The sequence below is a fragment of the Triticum aestivum genome, chromosome 7B, assembly GCF_018294505.1.
Source record: "Triticum aestivum cultivar Chinese Spring chromosome 7B, IWGSC CS RefSeq v2.1, whole genome shotgun sequence".
Classification (NCBI taxonomy): domain Eukaryota; kingdom Viridiplantae; phylum Streptophyta; class Magnoliopsida; order Poales; family Poaceae; genus Triticum; species Triticum aestivum.
Window position 1 is genome coordinate 651220971 of NC_057813.1, and position 18650 is coordinate 651239620.

Here is an 18650-nt window from a genome sequence, read left to right on the forward strand (position 1 = left end):
GTCAGGATGAATGAGAAGGTGCGCAGCAGCAAAGTAAGACGACCAGACACTCACCTGCGGCGCCGGGTTCGACTCATTGTACGGAGCCTTGCCGAACCTCCGGTCCTCTCCAAGATTGGCCTTGGAGATGTTGTTCACGCCGCGCGCAATCTGCTCCGCAGACAGCCGCGTCGACCCCATGCGGTTGGGGTCTTGAAGGCCGATCATTTCACCGATGAGGCAGGAGCGCCTCTGAAGCGGAAGGACCCGACGCATGATGAACGTGGCGAGGAGGTCGGTGCCGGTGAGCCCCTCCTGCGTCCTCATCACCGTAACCCGCTCGCAGAGATTAACAATCTCCTGCGACGGGCTCCTGAGCGAGTAGCCCCAGTTTGTCTTCGGCCGCGGCGGCGCGATGGCGAAGGATGGAAGGTTGATGTGGTCCGCACCAAGGTTGCGGACGTAGAAGAAGGAGTTCTACCACTTCTTGGCAGAATCCTCCAGCGGGATCTTGGGGAAATCCACCCCCGGCCGCTTCGAGATGACGGCGGCGCCGCAGTCGGCGAACTCCCCGACCGTCGGGCCCTGCTGCTTCAAGGAGAAAAACGCGCCCAGAGGTCGATCGTGGGCTCGACCCCCAGGTACCCCTCACAGAGGGTGACGAAGTCGGAAAGCTGGACGATGGCGCCGGCGCCAAGATGATGCGGCTGGAGCCCGAAGAACTCCAGGAACGCGCGGAAGAAGGTGCTCGCCGGCAGCCCGAACCCGTGCTCGAAGTGCGTGAGGAAGACCACACGCTCCTGCTCCTCGGGCCGAGGCCTCTGCTCGCCGTGCGGCAGGTGGACGCCGACGTCTGTCTCCCGCGGCAGGCGCCGCGACGCCCGAAGTTGGATGATGTCCTCGGCGGTGACGTTCGAACCCATCCAGGAGCCCAACGGCAGCGCCATGGACGGAAGAAGCATAAAGAAGATGGACGACGGAGGAAGTTCTGCTCGAGGCAGCGGGCGCAGCTGTGCGTCAGTTGCATAGAGCAGAGCAAGAGTAGGGGGACGGGAGGGCGCGAGCGAGAATGATGTCCGCCGCCCCCTTGCCCCCCTCAATTTATAACCCTCGGTTCAAACATGGGGGAGTGGGATCGTTTGCACGCACCCGTTCCACTACCCCGCAATAAGTGCGCACGTACACGCGCAGTAACTGCCTGAGGAAGAGCAACCGGACCCCGGACGCTGCAATAAATCCACGCTCGTGAGCCAAGGGCGCGCAGCGGCGGGCCCCAGCCCGTCACCCAGTCCCATCACGCGTGTGGCCTGACCGGCCCCTCCGACTGCCGGGCACCATGTGGTGCCCGCGCGAAGCCCGGGGGATTGCCCCAAGATTCGACGGACTCCTCGGTTCCCGCCACGGCCAGGATACCGCGATCCGGTTTCCAAGAAAACCGGCTTGCAGAATCCGCCTTGCTTAAGGGGGAAACTGCGAAGGCCCACTCATCCGAGGACGGTGGACCTTCACAGCTTCGGGGACTACTGTAGGGGGGATGGACCCCGGGTAGGCAACGGAACCCGGATCCTCTTCAAAAATAACAGGGCTGGCACCGCCCCTCAAACGGGCACGCGCTTGACCGGGTCGCTCGACCCGGCCAAGCACCGCGACCCGGCCAGACTCTCTGACCCGACAAGACATGTGAACTCGGCCTCAACAACTAGCGCAAGACAGCCGAACCCGACACAACCAAAGCTTCCTCGACAAGCCAGCACCACCCGTGGCGTGCTCCGCAATCCAGCCACGGGACAGCTCCCGTCCCATCCAGGTCGTACGATGGGACAAGTCTTCAATCATCGATGACCAAGACAACAGTGCTTCCACCCATGCCTATGGTCAGCCGGAGCGTAGCAACAGTGGCCCTCACCTACCCGCTGACCAGGGTCGGCGTGGCTACAGTGCCCCCGCCCTCACCGCTGACGACAGCAAGCGGCGACCTGACGGAGGGCCACTGTACACGACTTGACTCGGCCACGCCCTGACGATCGACAAGACGGTGCACAGTCCCCCTAGGCACTTGGGGCCCGCACCTAGCGGAACCCAGTGAACCATGAGCCCTCAGCGGGATCCAGCCTGGGATCCCGTACACCGACAATACGGACCCACCGATGATACGTCTCCAACGTATCTATAATTTATGAAGCATTCATGCTATTTTATTATCTGTTTTGAATGATTACGGGCTTTATTATACACTTTTGTATTACTTTTGGGACTAACCTACTAACCGGAGGCCTAGCCCATATTGCTATTTTATTGCCTGTTTCAGTATTTCGAAGAAAAGGAATATCAAACGGAGTCCAAATGGAATGAAACCTTCGGGAGCGTGATTTTTGGAAAGGATATGATCCGGGAGACTTGGAGTTCAAGCCAGGGAAGGCTCGAGGAAGCCAGGAGATAGGAGGGCGCGCCCCCTATCTCCTGGGCCCCTTGAGGCTCCCCCAACCGACTTCTTTCGCCTATATAAGTCCATGTACCCTAAAAACATCGAAGGAGAAGGTAGATCGGGAGTTCCGCCGCCGCAAGCCTCTGTAGCCACCAAAAACCTCTTGGGATTCCCTCACCGGTGGCCATCTTCATCATCCCGGCGCTCTCCATGACGAGGAGGGAGTAGTTCACCCTCGGGGCTGAGGGTATGTACCAGTAGCTATGTGTTTGATCTCTCTCTCTCTCTCTCTCTCTCTCGTGTTCTCTCTATGGCACGATCTTGATGTATCGCGAGCTTTGCTATTATAGTTGGATATTATGATGTTTCTCCCCCTCTACTCTCTTGTGATGAATTGAGTTTTCCCTTTGAAGTTATCTTATCGGATTGAGTCTTTAAGGATTTGAGAACACTTGATGTATGTCTTGTCGTGCTTATCTGTGGTGACAATGGGATATTGACGCGATCCACTTGATGTATGTTTTGGTGATCAACTTGCGGGTTCCGTGACCTTGGGAATCTATGCATAGGGGTTGGCACACGTTTTCATCTTGACTCTCTGGTAGAAACTTTTGGGCACTCTTTGAAGTACTTTGTGTTGGTTGAATAGATGAATCTGAGATTGTGTGATGCATATCGTATAATCATGCCCACGGATACTTGAGGTGACAATGGAGTATCTAGGTGACATTAGGATTTTGGTTGATTTGTGTCTTAAGGTGTTATTCTAGTACGAACTCTTGAATAGATTGATCCGAAAGAATAACTTTGAGGTGGTTTCCTACCCTACCATAATCTCTTTGTTTGTTCTCCGCTGTTAGTGGCTTTGGAGTCACTCTTTGTTGCATGTTGAGGGATTGTTATATTATTGTTGTGAGAACTTGCACTAGTGAAAGTACGAACCTTAGACCTTGTTTCCTACCATTGCAATACCGTTTACGCTCACTTTTATCATTAGTTACCTTGCTGTTTTTATATTTTCAGATTACAAAAACCTATATCTACCATCCATATTGCACTTGTATCACCATCTCTTCGCCGAACTAGTGCACCTATACAATTTACCATTGTATTGGGTGTGTTGGGGACACAAGAGACTCTTTGTTATTTGGTTGCAGGGTTGTTTGAGAGAGACCATCTTCATCCTACGCCTCCCACGGATTGATAAACCTTAGGTCATCCACTTGAGGGAAATTTGCTACTGTCCTCCAAACCTGTGCACTTGCAGACCCAACAACGTCTACAAGAAGAAGGTTGTGTAGTAGACATCAACCGACTCGGCGTATTACCATTGTAACCCTGGGGGGTTGGTCTATAAAACCCCCCAGGAGCCCACGCATACAAGGCCATGACATGTGGTATGTGATGTATGTAGAGAAAGGCAAGTAAGCATAGGACTAGCCACAAAAGCAACACAAGAGAGAAGGAGCAGCCCAAGCCTTGGCCAGCTTCCTTCCTCCCCCCATACAGCTCCAGGAGCAGCATTGTACCATCGATCATCCAACTACACTAGGCAGGACTAGGGGTATTATCTCTCCGGAGAGCCCCGAACCTGGGTATGTCCGGCGTCCCGCGCCCGCTCATGCTAACCTCGCCTCTGGAGCCCACCAGCGCCCTCAAGCCTCCTCCTCTCTTTAGCCACCCCTTGGCATCTGCCGTGTGCCCACCACGACACCATGGGATTGAGCTTTAGACTTAGCTTTGCAACAAGTAGAGCATCGGTTGGTGAAGCGTGAGACGTCGCAGAACATCTTGGTCCAAAAGTAGTTCTTGGAGAGCGTGGCGAATGTCTTGTCACGTCAAAAATGTCCCATGAGTCCGCCTCCATGAGCCTCTTGCAAAAGGATCAAATGAAGAGAAGACTCGGGAATGCATAGTTTGTTATCTCTCATAAGATAAGCATCCTTGATATAATATTGTTCCCAAGAAGTATGCGTCAAATACTTAGCATAAGGAATAGCAAAAGATGGATCATTAGCATACAAGTCTTTGATGTGCTCAAAACCAATAACATTCAACTCAAGTTTAGTGACGAGCGTGCATATGCGTGAAAGTGCATCCGCAACTACATTTTCCTTACCCTTAATGTACTTGATCACATAGGGGAAAGATTCAATAAATTCACTCCATTTGGCATGACGCTTGTTCAACTTAGTTTGACCTTTTAAGTACTTAAGCATTTCATGATCGGTACGGATGACAAACTCATGAGGTCTAAGATAATGTTCCCAAACATGTAGCACACGCACTAAAGCATACAATTATTTGTCATAGATGGGATAGTTAAGTTGAGCACCGGAGAGTCGTTCACTAAAATATGCAATGGCTCGTTTTTCTTGCATCAAAACTCCGCCAATTCCAGTAGCACTTGCATCACAATGAACCTCAAAAGTTTTGTCAAAGTTGGGCAAAGCAAGAATCGGAGCATGAGTAGGCAAAGACTTGAGCTCATCAAAAGCGGTGGATTGCAAAGATCCCCGAACAAAAGGAGCATTCTTCTTACTCAACGCATGCAAAGGAGCGGCAATAGTGTTAAAGTATTTCACAAAGCGACGGTAAAAACCAGCTAGACCAAGAAAGCTACGCACTTGTTGCAAATTGGTGGGTTGGGGCCAAGATTTAATTGCGTCTATCTTAGAGTCATCAACATGGACACCCTTGGAAGAGACGACAAAACCCAAAAAAACAAGTTTGTCAACACCAAACGTACACTTTTTCATGTTGGCATATAGACGTTCCTTGCGGAGGGTTTGCAATTCCTGCAAGGAACGTCTATCTTATTTTTCATATTGTATCTATCTTAGAGTCATCAACATCTACATCTTGGAATTCCTGCAAAAGAGATTGAAACACTAAAGGTAGCTCGTGAGAAGTGTTAGTTTTTGGTTCCCCATCCTTGCACACAAGGACAAAGTGCATAACACTCGATGGGTTCTCACACACTTCTCTCATCTCACTTTTTGTGGCAAATAGGACTAGGTTTTTCTCTCTAGGCGAAGAGGCGCTCAAGTTTGGCTTGTGGCTCTCACTCACTTTTTGGTGGATCACTTTCTCACTCTTCTCTCTACGATGGGTGGCTTGCTTGTCGGCTATCACTTGACTAGGAGACATAGGTCGTAGCACATATTCCTTCCCTTTCATCTTGAAGCTATAGTGATTGGTACGTCCGTTGTGGATGACACCACGGTCGAATTGCCATGGCCTACCAAGAAGGAGGTGGAAAACGGACATCGGGACGACATCACACTCCAAAGTGTCCTCATTTGCACCAATTATGAAGGAGACTTGGACCGTATGCTCGACTCGTATAGTGCCGGAGTCACTTAGCCATTGGACTTTGTATGGGTGTGGGTGCTTCATCTTGACCAGTTGAAGCTTGGAGCATAGCTCTTCACTTGCCAAGTTGTGACAACTACCTCCATCGATGATGACCTCGACAGACCTTCCATTGATGATGTCCTTTGTGTGGAAGATGTGGCATCTTTGGTCTTCTTCTTGTTGATGTTGAAGAGTCAAGACCTTGGAGACAACAAGAGCGGGGCTCGAATCCTCATCACAAAAGACTTGATCATCTTCATCCTCATTCATTCGTCAGTGCATGGCCACTTGCTCAAGGGCTTCCATCTCCTCGTCATTCATGGAGTCATAGGTTCCATCATCGTTGAGGATCATGGTGCGCTTGTTTGTGCATTCTTAGACTTGTGGCCTCGACCACCGCAAGTGAAACACTTGAAGGAGCTTGTCTTGACGGTCTCATCGATCGGAGTAGATGATGAAGCACGCGGCTTGAAGTTGCTTGTATTAGGAGGAGGACGACTTGAACTTGTCAAAGTTTTCTTGTAACTTGACTTGTCAACGTTGCTTGAAGAAGGCTTGGTTGATGTAGAGGTTGGAGGAGTTGTTGAAACTTGGTTGTTGGAGAAGCCATAGGTCTTGGGTGAGTATTTGGCGTACTTGAAGTCATCTTGCACTTTACGTTACGCCTTTGTAGCTTGATGCACGAGCTCAATGAGGTTGGAGTAGGGTTGGAAGTCGGCAATCTTCTTGATGGGATGATTGAGTCCATTCAAGAATTGTGCCATAGTTTGCTCATCATCTTCCGTGACATTGGCTCGAATCATGGCTATCTCCATTTCCTTGTAGTATTCTTAAACACTCTTTGTTCCTTGCTTGAGGAGTTGTAGCTTCTTGAAGAGATCGCGATTGTAGTAGGTGGGCACAAAACGTGCTCGCATGACTTCCTTCATTTGAGCCCAAGTGGTGATTGGAGGTTCACCCCTTGCTTGTCGGCGCTCCAGGACTTGTTCCCACCATATGAGCACATAGTCTTGGAACAATAGTGATGCCATAGGATCTTCTTCTCTTCCTCATAGTTGTGCAAACGAAAGATTTTGTCGACCTTCAATGCCCATGAGAGGTATTCTTCGGGATCATTTCTTCCATTGAACTTGGGCATTGTGAATTTGAGATTGCCATAGCGTTGCTCTTCATTGTGTTGTTGGCGATGGTGATGATGACTCCCTTGACGGTGAGGGTAATCATCCTCATGTTGCTCTTGGCGTGGATGAAGTCCATGATCAACTTGCTCTTGTTGAACTTGAGGTTGAGGTGGAGCTTGACGGGCTTGTGGAGGAGCTTGAGGAACTTGACGTTGCACTCGCGGTTGGTAGTTCCTCTCTTGGATTTCTTCTCGAAGGGCTTCCTCTTGATTGCGCCGTTCGTGATTGCAGTTGGCAATGGCTCGACTTGATTCTTGAAGGGCACGTTGCGCCTCAAGAGCTTGCGCTTCATGTTGTTGTTGTTGAAGATGTTGAGCCTCAGCGTCTTGTTCCTCTTGATGGAGACGCGCCCGTTCTTCCTCTTGGCACCGTTGTCTTTGTCATTCTTGAGCTTGAGCAAACGCAACTTGATGTGGTGGAGGATGAAGTTCTTGCTCATAGACTTGCTCTTGTGAATGCTTGTCATGGAGCAGATTGCGAGATGCATGACGGTCTTGACGCGCGGCTCGTCGAAGAGTGTTCGATGACGGTGTACTTGAGCCGGAGAAGGAGTCGTCGGAGTGTCAACTTGAGTGGCTCCGTCTTGAGTATGAAGAAGTTGAAGGAGGACGGTTCACCAACAAGGCGCGGATCTCGTCCATTCTTGCATCATTCTCTTGCTTGTGAGCGTCGAGCTTGTTGTCGAAGTAGTCCTTGGCACGTTGCTCGGAGAGTCGCAAGTCGGTGGCGAGGTTGTCGATGCGTTCGTTCATAGCTTGTTGCTCTTGATGCAACGCTCATTGTGCACCAAAGAGGTGGATCTTGGTGACGTATGATGACATATCGTCGTCTTGCTCGATGAAGAGTGGGTTGGTAGAAGTACTCGGCCTATCCATCATTCCAAGCAAAAATGTGAGTGGTAGAAGGAGAAGAACTTATACCAATGTACCTTGACCAATGTTGACGATGAATCAAGTTCACTCAAATGCGGACAATGAAATAGCACTATTGGTACCAATTCTTGTCGGTTCTCACACCTACACAAATAAAAGCTTATGGTGGAGCTTGGTTAGGATGGTGGCACAAAATTTGATGCAATTGTAAGTGAGCTTCAATACTGTTGGAAAAGATTCACAAATTTGCAAACGCAACAAGTAGACCAAGCAAGTGGAGGTACACAGAAACAGACACGCAAATAGATAAGTGGGATTGTGCAAACCAAATATGAGTCAAAATGTGGAATCCATGAAAATGCTCTTGTTGCACAATACACGAGAGACGCTAGCACGATTGCATAATAGGCGGATTCGGAACTTGTGCACAATCTATTAGGCAAAAATGCAATGATCTCTATCCCAAGTATGCTATATGTATGGTACTTCGGTGCTACGATCCAAGATGATCGGGTATGACAATCTTAATGTAGTATGATGCTATGGTTCTTTCTTATAAGCTCTTTGCTTATCTTTTCTCTTTGCTTAAAAGCTTGGGTGGCTCTTTCACTCTTGAGCTCTTTTCTCATGCAAAACTTCATGAACCAAGATAGAAATTGTGTATGCTATGACAACTTTGTGACACAAAAGTTGATGCCAAGATATGCACCACTATGGTATGGTATGTATGCTATGGAGTATGATCACTAATGTCCACAAGTAACGTTGCCGACAATACTCAATGGCTAGTCTCGATGGGTAAGCTACGCAAAAGTAAGGCCATGTGGGTATCAATGCAATTGCAAGGTATGACAAAGATGTCGTCGAAGTTACCCTCCTTGGCGATGATGAGTAGTCGATGAAGATGAGCGGTGGTGATGTTGATGTCGAACCGTACCTATATAGCCGAAACACAATAGGACACGGGAACCACAACCCAAAATCTCAAAGACCAAAACGCGTCAAAATCGACATAGGAGGTAGCGGTGAGCGGTGGTGGTGCTTGTGGAAAGCATTGGGGTATGCGGAAGTAAGCATGGGCACCGGGGCAAAATTGGGCGAAACTAGGTGGTAAATGACGCGAGGGGTTTGGAGTTGCTACTGCCAGGGGCCGGATGTCCGGGACGCCAGATGTCCGGTGGACACGAGCGGATGTCCGGGCTCCTGGATCGGGGACGAACATGATGAACTCCATAGGAAAAAGGGCAACTCCGGGGCAAAATTCGGACGAATTGGTGGATGGAAATCGCGGGAGAGATGGGTAAAAGCTAGATCCACTCGATGCAAAGTAGATCCGTGGATCAAATCCAACAAAACTTCATCACACCAACAAATCACAAAAAAAATTGGGGCTATTTTTGGTGAGGAATTTTCGGATTTAGGACGAAAACAACAAAATCAAGCTAGAAGACACGGGGTAGGGGCTCCAAAAACGTGATCAACGTGGCTCGTGATACCAAGATGATGTAGGGCGGATCCCTATGGGGCCGATCTTTCACGTATGGAGTGGATCCTACGGGGGAACACGAAGAACGCGCGAAAGAACACGAGGGAAAACGAGGAGAAAATAAGAGAAACACTCAACCGGCACGAGATCGATCACACAAGTGCTAGATCATCGAGGCACAAAGTAACATGAGATCCATAGTCAACAAGGGACGATACAAAGGTATCCGTTCTTCTCCGTGAGGAGGTCTTGATTGTCTTCTCCGGATGGAGGTCTTGAATCCGGATGGATCTTCTCCGAAGAGGTGCGGTCCCTCACGAGGAGTAGATCCGATACGGATGAGCAATGCTCTATCTCAAATGAGCTATCACAAAGCTAACCCTAAAACGTAGGTGGGGATGGAGTATATATAGTCTAGGGGCGAAGAGGGGTACATGGGCCTCGGCCCTACACTGTTCGCAGACAGGGAAGGTCGGATGCCCGGGCGTCGGGCCGAATGTCCGGTGGCTTGCGAGGGGCCGGATGTCCGAGCTGGTGCATATGGCCGTTCTGTTCTCTGGATGGGCGACGCCGGATGTCCGGTCGGAGGGGCCGGATGTCCGGTGCTTCGGGAGGCGCCGGATGTCCGGGGTGATGGCCGGATGTCCGGGGTGATGGCCGGATGTCCGGGTTGACGGGGCAACCTTCTGTGCTCCTTGGACGCCGGTGCCAGATGTCCGGGCTTTTGGCCGGATTTCTGGTGAGGGGGGCCGGATTACCGGGCTGGACGCCGGATGTCCGGTCCCTATAGCTTCTTCTGCCGAATCCTGGCCATGTAGATCTCCAGGGGCCGGATGTCCGGTGCCTGGAGGCTGTTCTTGCCTTCTTCCGTTGGTCCTCTTCTTCTGTGGACTTGGGGTCTTGACCATCTTCATGTGCATCCTCGGGAGGGTCCTCTTGGTACCTAATCATGCACGACATTCCGGATTGAGGTAGTAGCCATGTCTCGAGAGGATCATGTGATATATCACTAAGGAGAGAAGTCACCTCGGTCTCGAGAGCTCTAGCTCGTGCTCTAGTCATGGGTCCTCTTGGTGCTTGGTGAGACGATGGAAGGTCCATGGGGATGACCGAAGGATGCTCCGCATCACGGTCTCTTTGTATAAATTGCTGAAGAACTTTATTGTTGTATGTAACAGAGAATGTTTTTTCTTGCCATATTGATGTTAATGGAACTTTATGTTTAACTAGCTGGCATTTTGTATGAATCCTTGAATAAATTTGTGTACATGTGAATTTGAAGGTTATGAAAATAGTACAAAACTTTATGAAGGCAACGTATGGACTTTATCACAAGTTCAGTAGAACGTTTATGATTTTTTGCCCCTTTGTCGACTATGCTAGAAAGTGGCATTTTTATGAATGTTCTACTACCATTTTTTGGGACTTACGAATTACTGACCAGATTAAACATATGCGCGTCAATTATTCAAACGTTATGGAATTTGTATCTAGACTTGCATAGATAATGAGCAGCGCAGCCCTCGTGACGAATCTATGGGCCATGGATCTAGTTGTTAGGAGAATCTATAGGCCATGGCCCCACATTTGCTGCAATACTGCTTCATATACACACAATAGAATATCACATGACCAGGGAATACACTGCATGGCTGACAACATGGTGGGGCAGGTTGATTGGACAGTGTCCTGGATGGACGGCAAAGATACAGGTTGTGCGCGCAATCGGTTAGGAAAATCCAACGAGCAGGGAATACACTGCATGGCTGACAACATGGTGGGGCAGGTTGAACTTGGATTTAACCGACGAAAAATAATTGGACGAAAAAAGGTGGAGAAATAATCCGTCTTTTAATTTAAGATTAGGTAGAGAGTAGAGATTCGTGAAGAAGTTTGAAGAGGTCTACTTCCAGAGCAGCAAGCCGGACCGCGTCGACCGGGTGTTCAAGATAGACAGAATGACGGAGCTGGACCAGAAACTTGTAAAGAAGACGTTCAAGCTGATCAACGAGAGCATGAGGCGCTCCAGGGAGGGAACGGGAACGTGATCGACTAGGCTGTTGTGAGCCACAGGAAGAAAAAAAAGGCAATTAGGATGACGCAGAAAGTTTGCGGTGTTGCAACTCTGTATTGTGATTCATTCTTTAGTGTAGAGGAAGAACACTGATTGATCCCTTTGTGCTTTCACAAGCTAGGAAAGAATTCTGATGAATACAGTAGTATGCAAAGTTTGGATCTTTCCTTTTGCTTTCTACTTCGCCATAAAATATTTTGCAAGTTTTGTTGGATCACACTCATTGTTGCTTCATGGCTATTTTGGGCCCCATGATGAGGTAGCATATTATGGTATTTCTGGCCTATTTTGGGCTCGGTGGTGATTTTCATGACATTTCATATTTATATTTATAGGACAAAGATTTTGCGGTTTCCAGGGTATATTGTGCCAGGTGGTGATATTCACAACGTTTCACCTGTTTTTTCATCAATTTGGACACCATAGATCGTTCTCAAATGGTATAGCACACAGATCATGCACTTTCTGGGCTATTTTTGGGTCAGTTGATGATTTTCATGACACCATTTTTTTTTCTGGGCAACATGGAGCGTTTTGAAAGAACATAGCACATTTTCACACAGATTTTGCAGTTTCAGGGCTATTTTGGGCCCCTTGATGATTTTCATTTTATTTCTTTTGGACAGGTATCATGGAGCGTTTTCAAAAGGTATAGCACATAGATTTTTGTTGTTTAGGGCTTGGTATTACGAAAGCTAATTTCAAGTGGTAAGCTGGAAATAGTATAGGTTCCTCAAAAATGATTAAAAAGTTTTAAAAACAATGTTCAAGGTATCGTCAGCGTAGGTGCAGACAAGACAATACCCGTCACAATCTTAACAATGATGTGGTCAGTTGTTGTATTTCCGTACAACTAGGCATCACATTAATAGGGCTCAATGATGTTACAGGTAAGAGACGTCATTTCTTCATCTTCTTGGTGCTTGTCGCTTCATCTTCTTCATTACAGTAATCTTCTTCTTCATTATAATACTCTTCATCTTCTTCACCTTTGTCTTGATGCTCAGCTAATCTGGATTTAATATATTCATACCGCTTCATTACGTCTTGATGCTGCTTCATTAAGTCTTGATGGTCAACTAAACTGAATGTAAAAAATTCATGCGTCAACACCCTCTCAATATTCATCTTCTTCATCAGTCCATACTCATTTAAACTGGAGTCCCTCTCAATATGCATCTTCTTCATCACTTCATACTCATCTAAACTGGAGTAACGATCTTCGTCATCACTCGAAATATATTCATCCCTTCCTACGTGAGTGATGATGTGAGCATCAGGATGCTGCTGCTTAAATGCTCTCTTCAACATGGGCCCCAACTTCCTTGTGCGTTTTCTTGAATAGTCATCGTTCAAGAGCTTGGAACCTTTCATCACCTGCAAGAAGTCAGGGATCACATGTAACCAGATTAGTTTAAGGGTGCCAACCGGCAAGTGCTGGATGCCAACCGGTAGGAACTGAGGAGCCATTTCGTGACGGAACTGTATAGAAAGCTTCTCCAGCTTGGGCATAGCCCCAGCTTCAAAGGTCAATGACACCTTTTTACAGTAGAAACGCAGGTGCTTGAGTGCTCTGAATGCCCCGCTGCCAGTTCCAGGGATGACTACACTTTCTTCCTTTTCTTCTTTACCCATACCAAAAATACTCAAACAGAAGTAGGCAAGTGAAGGCAACTGTGCAACAATACTAACACCATCAGCCACCTCCCTCACACTAATACAAATCTTGTAGAGGCCGTGGAGCTGACCAATCCACTCGGGGCACCTTTCAAACCTGCAGTATCCCAGATTGAGCTCCTGAATCTGAGAACCCCAAGGGAATGTTGTTCTGGTAATCCAGCCTGCTGGGACATCTCGTATGTAAAGAAATCCTCCTGTGAAAGTAAAGGTCCTGAGGTTGGCGGAAAGCTTGCAGATGGAAGAGTACAAGGCATCCATGGTGGCCTCTTCCAAACCTTCACTAGGCCCATCCGAAGAGATCTCAAGTTGTCTCAAGTTGGTCAGCTTGCCGAGCCCCTTGACATTCTCTACCGAACTTCCATACAGACGTATGCCTGCTAGGGTGCGCAGGGATGTCAACTTGTCGATCCCGTCAGGCAACACTGATCCCATCGAGCTGAGATGCGATAACCAGGGCAAACTAACAATATCTGATGGATAATTTCTCAATTTACATCCATATATATCTATTATCTCCAATTGCTGTAGCCCCCCAATTTGATTAGGTAGCTTCAGCTCATATGGACGTCCAGGAGGAGAGCCTGCAATCTTTAAATACCATAGGAGAAACAACCTACTGATACTGGTGAGGTCTATGTTCCCACTTATAACTCCATATTCAAGGTGTAGAACTCGGACATACTTGAACTCCAGAAAACAAGGTACAAGTGAGCTTCGATAAAGTAACACAGACCGAACATGTGACAGTGACCCTTTATTGATTGTTTCCGAAATTCTCGTATCCTCTTTATCATTGCGATGGACCGAGACTCGACGGATCTCCCCTGTCTCATCTTTCGAACCATCAATTACATGAATAACATTCTCTTTACTTGACTTGGATCTCATCAGATCAAGAATTATATCATGTACTCTACAAGACAACACTTCATTGCTGTATTTGTCTATCCTCCCAGGTTGGATCATACACATGCTGATGAGCTCTTCGAAGTACTTTTCTGCAACATCCTCTGCATCCAGCCCACTGTTTCTACTCACGTGCACGAACCCTTCGACTACCCATTTCCTCAACAAATTATGTTTATCTATCTCGCGATCCTCTGGATACATACAAACATAAAGCAGACATGTCTTAAGATGATCAGGAAGATGTATGTAGCTAAGATCCAATATTTGCTTCATCTTTTCATGATCATCTCCTTCAGTCATAGCACCCAAAGATTTCCATACATACTCCCAGGTCGAGTCTGTCTTGCCAGCCAGAAGGCTTGCTATGCTATTAATAGCAAGTGGCATACCACCACATCTATTTAGAATATCAATTGAAATCTCTACTTTTCTGGGTGTATCAGGACAACCCTTTTTGGGACCAAATGTTCTTCTAAAAAATAGTGTTATTGAGTCTTCAACACTGAGTGGTTTGATCTTATAAACATATTCGCTTTCAGCATTGCAAGTGGCAAGAGCAACATCATGATTCCTTGTTGTTGTTATCACTCTACTTCCACGTTCGGTTTCTGGAAAAGCAGATTGAATAAGACCCCATGCTTCCGAATCCCATATATCATCAATTACTATGAAGTACCTGCAAAAAAATGCCACAATACATAAAAGAAACAAATTAGTAGTGGAACCTTAGTGAAGTCAGCATAGAGTTATTTATAATTTTAAATATATATGTGAAGCATATCCCTTACATGTGGATGTATTTCAAAGCTGTCTAAATGTACAAAGTATCCACCCAACGTTGCTTTGCTATGAGCAACCCCATCCCCAAATTTTGAGTCATTTGTGATAGTTAAATCTATATCTATGCTACATGTAATTGTTGAAGTGTCATACAATTGCATTGTTGCTAATCTCTTTGCCATAGCCCATAGATAGGATGTGTATTGTGGAGTTTTCCTAACAACCATCATACTAATGGACCCTTACGGATAGCAATACTAGATAGTTTTTTCGATGAAAGATTATATATTAATATCAAGCTAATGCCAAGTACACCGGCCTCTACGATGACACAATGTCAAGAGTTGTCAAGACACTGAGGATGCACACGACCAAATTATTAAAAAAGAAGAGGAGAAGATCCTGCCAAAGAGATCAATGTTTCGCAGCAGGGAAACATCAACATCAACCACCATCTGATGTCACTCGATCCAACCAATGAGGCTAGATCATGGGTTTTCATCCCGGAGCGAGACTCCGAGCAATATCCAGACAATGCCTTCAACAAGGGATGTCAAAAAGGCAGTCATTGTCAAGTACAACCAAAGAAGGTCAAACCTAGGGTTTTCACCGTGGAAATCGAAACCTGGTATTGAATGACACAACCACCAAATTGAAGTCACCGTCTCTTGCCACCCCCACTTGCCAAGATGAAGTCACTGATGCAAAGCCACTCTTGCTAGGATAGGCACGCACGCACCATGGACCTAGGATCTGGAATCTCCAACCCATCCATGGCGTACACACCCGGAGACAACTGTTCATGCGTATGGTCTTGATGTGGACATCACCACGCTAGCAAAACCATGTACGTGCATAATGCATTGCCGAGCTGCGCTTAGATAGGGCCACCACCATCAACATGGATGTCTCCGTTGTCGTCTTCCCAACAAGGAACCCACGTATCAGCTATTGTGAAACCAGTGTGCACACTGCAGAGTAAAAAACCAGGCCGGCCACACAGGCCCCGGACAAGGGGCCAAATCCCCTGCATCCTGTAGATGTTGAGTCGACAGATCTGCCATTGCAGACTTTTGCGTCGAGCACTCCAATGCCCACACCAATGCGAGACACAGCACTATGACCACCGGATCAGGACTGCCACCTACAGTTGTGCCGTGTGGGGGTGCAAAGCCACACAGCCAAATCGCGCAAGCAACTTAATAGTACAAGGCAACATCTGTTTGGATCCGTCGGTCTATGGGTTCAAGGCCATATGTTAGACCCATAGTGTGTGTTCGCCTCAGCACCGTAAACAAATCCATCCAGCCACGCGCGATATATATGAAGAAAGATGTTGTTTAAAGTAGATATATGCTATTCAGCACTATACTAGGCATATTAAAGAACGAACAAAAGATGGATGCAAAACATTAATTGTTGCTGTTCTAAAAAGTGAGAGATATCACACTTACATTATTTTTGTGAGGGACGCTCTTACGCCCCGTTACCAATTCTGTGATTATGACACCCAAACTGTATATGTCACACTTGAATGAAGTTTTGCCATCTTTCTTGTATTCTGGAGCGACATATCCTCTGCAATAAAATAGAATAGTGTGATGCATTATGACACAAAATAAATGTAGGGCTGTAATGATAGAAAACTGTAAATAATGGTTCCTCATAGCTTACGGTGTTCCAAAACGTTGACCTGTAGTATGCGACATTTCATCAGATCTTGACAACCCAAAATCAGTAATTTTTGGAATCTTATGATCATCAAGTAATATATTTGGCGGTTTAAGGTCCATATGAACAAAAAAAAATTCCTCGTGGAGATAAAACAAACCCTTGCAAATTCCAGACATTATTGCATAACGTGGTTCCCATTCAAGTCCCCTTAATTCATCTGTAGAATAATAAATACATAAAAAAAAGGAAGTTATGTCAAACTTCATACTGAGCAATGATAGAACATTTTAAATGCAAGTATGTCGCCAAGGTTGATCTGGTCTTGAAAACTGAGCACTAGTCAAGGCTAAGGTCCATAAGGTAAAGAAGTAAAAAAGAAGAGCTGCATCAATTGCAGTAAGATCATACCAGTAATATGCTTATCAAGACTTCCATTGCGTATGTACTCAAAACAGAGCAATCTTTCTCTTACGTTGACAAGGCTAATTTCTCCAGCCTCTTTTCTCGGTATATGATGTGTATTAGAACAGAAGCCAAGAAACCGGACTACATTTTGATGATTGTTGTTCATCAGGCTATTAAACTCACGACGAAATGACACGTCATCAATTGTGATTTGATTCACTTCTATCCTCTTGACAGCAACAATAATCCCATTTCGGAGTACACCCTGTTGGTCAGCGTTTAGAAGATGCTTCAGCCCTAGAATACAAAAGCAGAGTGGCCAAGTTCTGCTTCTACTAATAAACAGAGTGGTACTTTTGTTTTTTGAACTAAAACAGAAGGACAGTTTCCTGCTGTAATTTTTAATACAAAAGGATTCAAAATAAAACAAGATGAATCTGTGGTACTTTTGAATCAAACTAGTGATATCTTACTGGACTCGAGGCGGTAAAGTGTACTTACCTTGTAAACCACTCCAAAATCCACCCTGACCAATTTGTCTGTCTTGAGAGAAATCATTGGTGATGCTTTGTAAGAGCGCTAATGGCAGATCCTTGGGGTCCTCTTCTCCGTTAAGTATACGCTCCAGCACACTTTGGTCCTCCATTCAGAACTAGAGCATGGTAAAAGTTAGTTTGCTTGAGACAGGCAGACAGGACAGGCTTGCAGAAATTGGTAGCGAGAAAATGTGTACCTGCTGGAGATTTAGCCATGTGCTGTACTGTACTGTACTGTATGTAGTAGTCTAGGAAGCACAAACTGGAACTGCAGCAGGCATTAAAGATTTCGTCACAAACTGGAACTGCGTGCCGAAATCAAGAGATGTGGGGATAGATTTGGGCACATTAAAGAAGATGCTGACCAGATGACATTAGGAGCAGAGAGCAAACCAGATGGATGCCTGGACAGAGAAGAGCAGAAACACGGCTGTGACTGTTGCTGTAAGATCCAAGATGTAATTAATCTCCATTGCAAAAAGGGGAACAGAAGAGAAGAGAAGAGAAGCAGAAGAGAGAGCAGGGGAAACGGCAGGCATACCTTTGCAGTAGCCCTAATTGTAGATACCATCAAATCAACATTGCAGAGGCAGGCTGAGCTTGGTTGACTCCAGTGCAGTGCTGCGAGGTCGCCGTGCTGAGCAGCTCTCCTTTCCTTTCCTTTCGCCCCAACCTGCTCGGCGACGGCGGCGAGATGGAGATGGGGGCTACCGCGTCGCAGGTGGGGAAAGTGAAAGACAGAGGAGGAGCGAGGTTGGAGACTCGGAGTTCTGATGTTTCCACCGTCGGCGGCGACGGCGAGACGGGGGTGGGGAAAGTGAAAGAAAGACAGAGAGGAGCAAAGTGGGGAAAAAATATGGGGGATGATGTTTCCACCGTCGGAGTCACCGCGTCGTGGGCCATAACCCTTTCTCTTTTTTCTTTTTTACGAATGATGAAAATTGCTGACCATGCGGGTGGTCTTCGCACACGGTCGAGTTTAGATCCTTTGTGGATTGCTAACATGGTTGCTGCCTAAAATCTCAAATCATGATTAGACAACATAACTTATACGTCCGGAAATACTTGTCATTAAAATGAATAAAAAGAGATGTACTCCTAGATGTATAAAAGGAGTACCTAGATGTATTTTAATTCTAGATACATCTTTTTTTTCATTTTGATAACAAGTATTTTTGAACGGAGGGAGTATACTTGATATCTACTAGTGGTGGTTGGGGCGCCCCATGGCGCCGCTCGAGAGGAAGTTATGCACATATTGTCATTTTAAAAAGTACATGTAGTCCTTACCT

General features: G+C 46.7%; 1 protein-coding gene and 1 pseudogene across 1 annotated transcript; one reads left to right on the forward strand and one right to left on the reverse strand.

Moving 5' to 3' along the window:
* LOC123158371 (guanine nucleotide-binding protein alpha-1 subunit-like) overlaps positions 1 to 11348 on the forward strand; it is a 51349-nt pseudogene extending 40001 nt beyond the window's left edge.
* Positions 11349 to 12101: 753 nt separating this feature from the next.
* LOC123158372 (disease resistance protein RGA5) lies at positions 12102 to 18206 on the reverse strand. Its single transcript, XM_044576391.1, has 9 exons — positions 17900 to 18206; positions 17724 to 17800; positions 17556 to 17626; positions 17324 to 17474; positions 16826 to 17087; positions 16418 to 16634; positions 16198 to 16321; positions 15196 to 15281; positions 12102 to 14639 (listed from the first exon to the last, which is right to left on the reverse strand). The coding sequence occupies exons 4-9, from the start codon at positions 17378 to 17380 to the stop codon at positions 12275 to 12277; spliced, it is 3111 nt and encodes a 1036-aa protein (XP_044432326.1). The 5' UTR covers positions 17381 to 17474; positions 17556 to 17626; positions 17724 to 17800; positions 17900 to 18206; the 3' UTR covers positions 12102 to 12274.
* Positions 18207 to 18650: the final 444 nt, after the last annotated feature.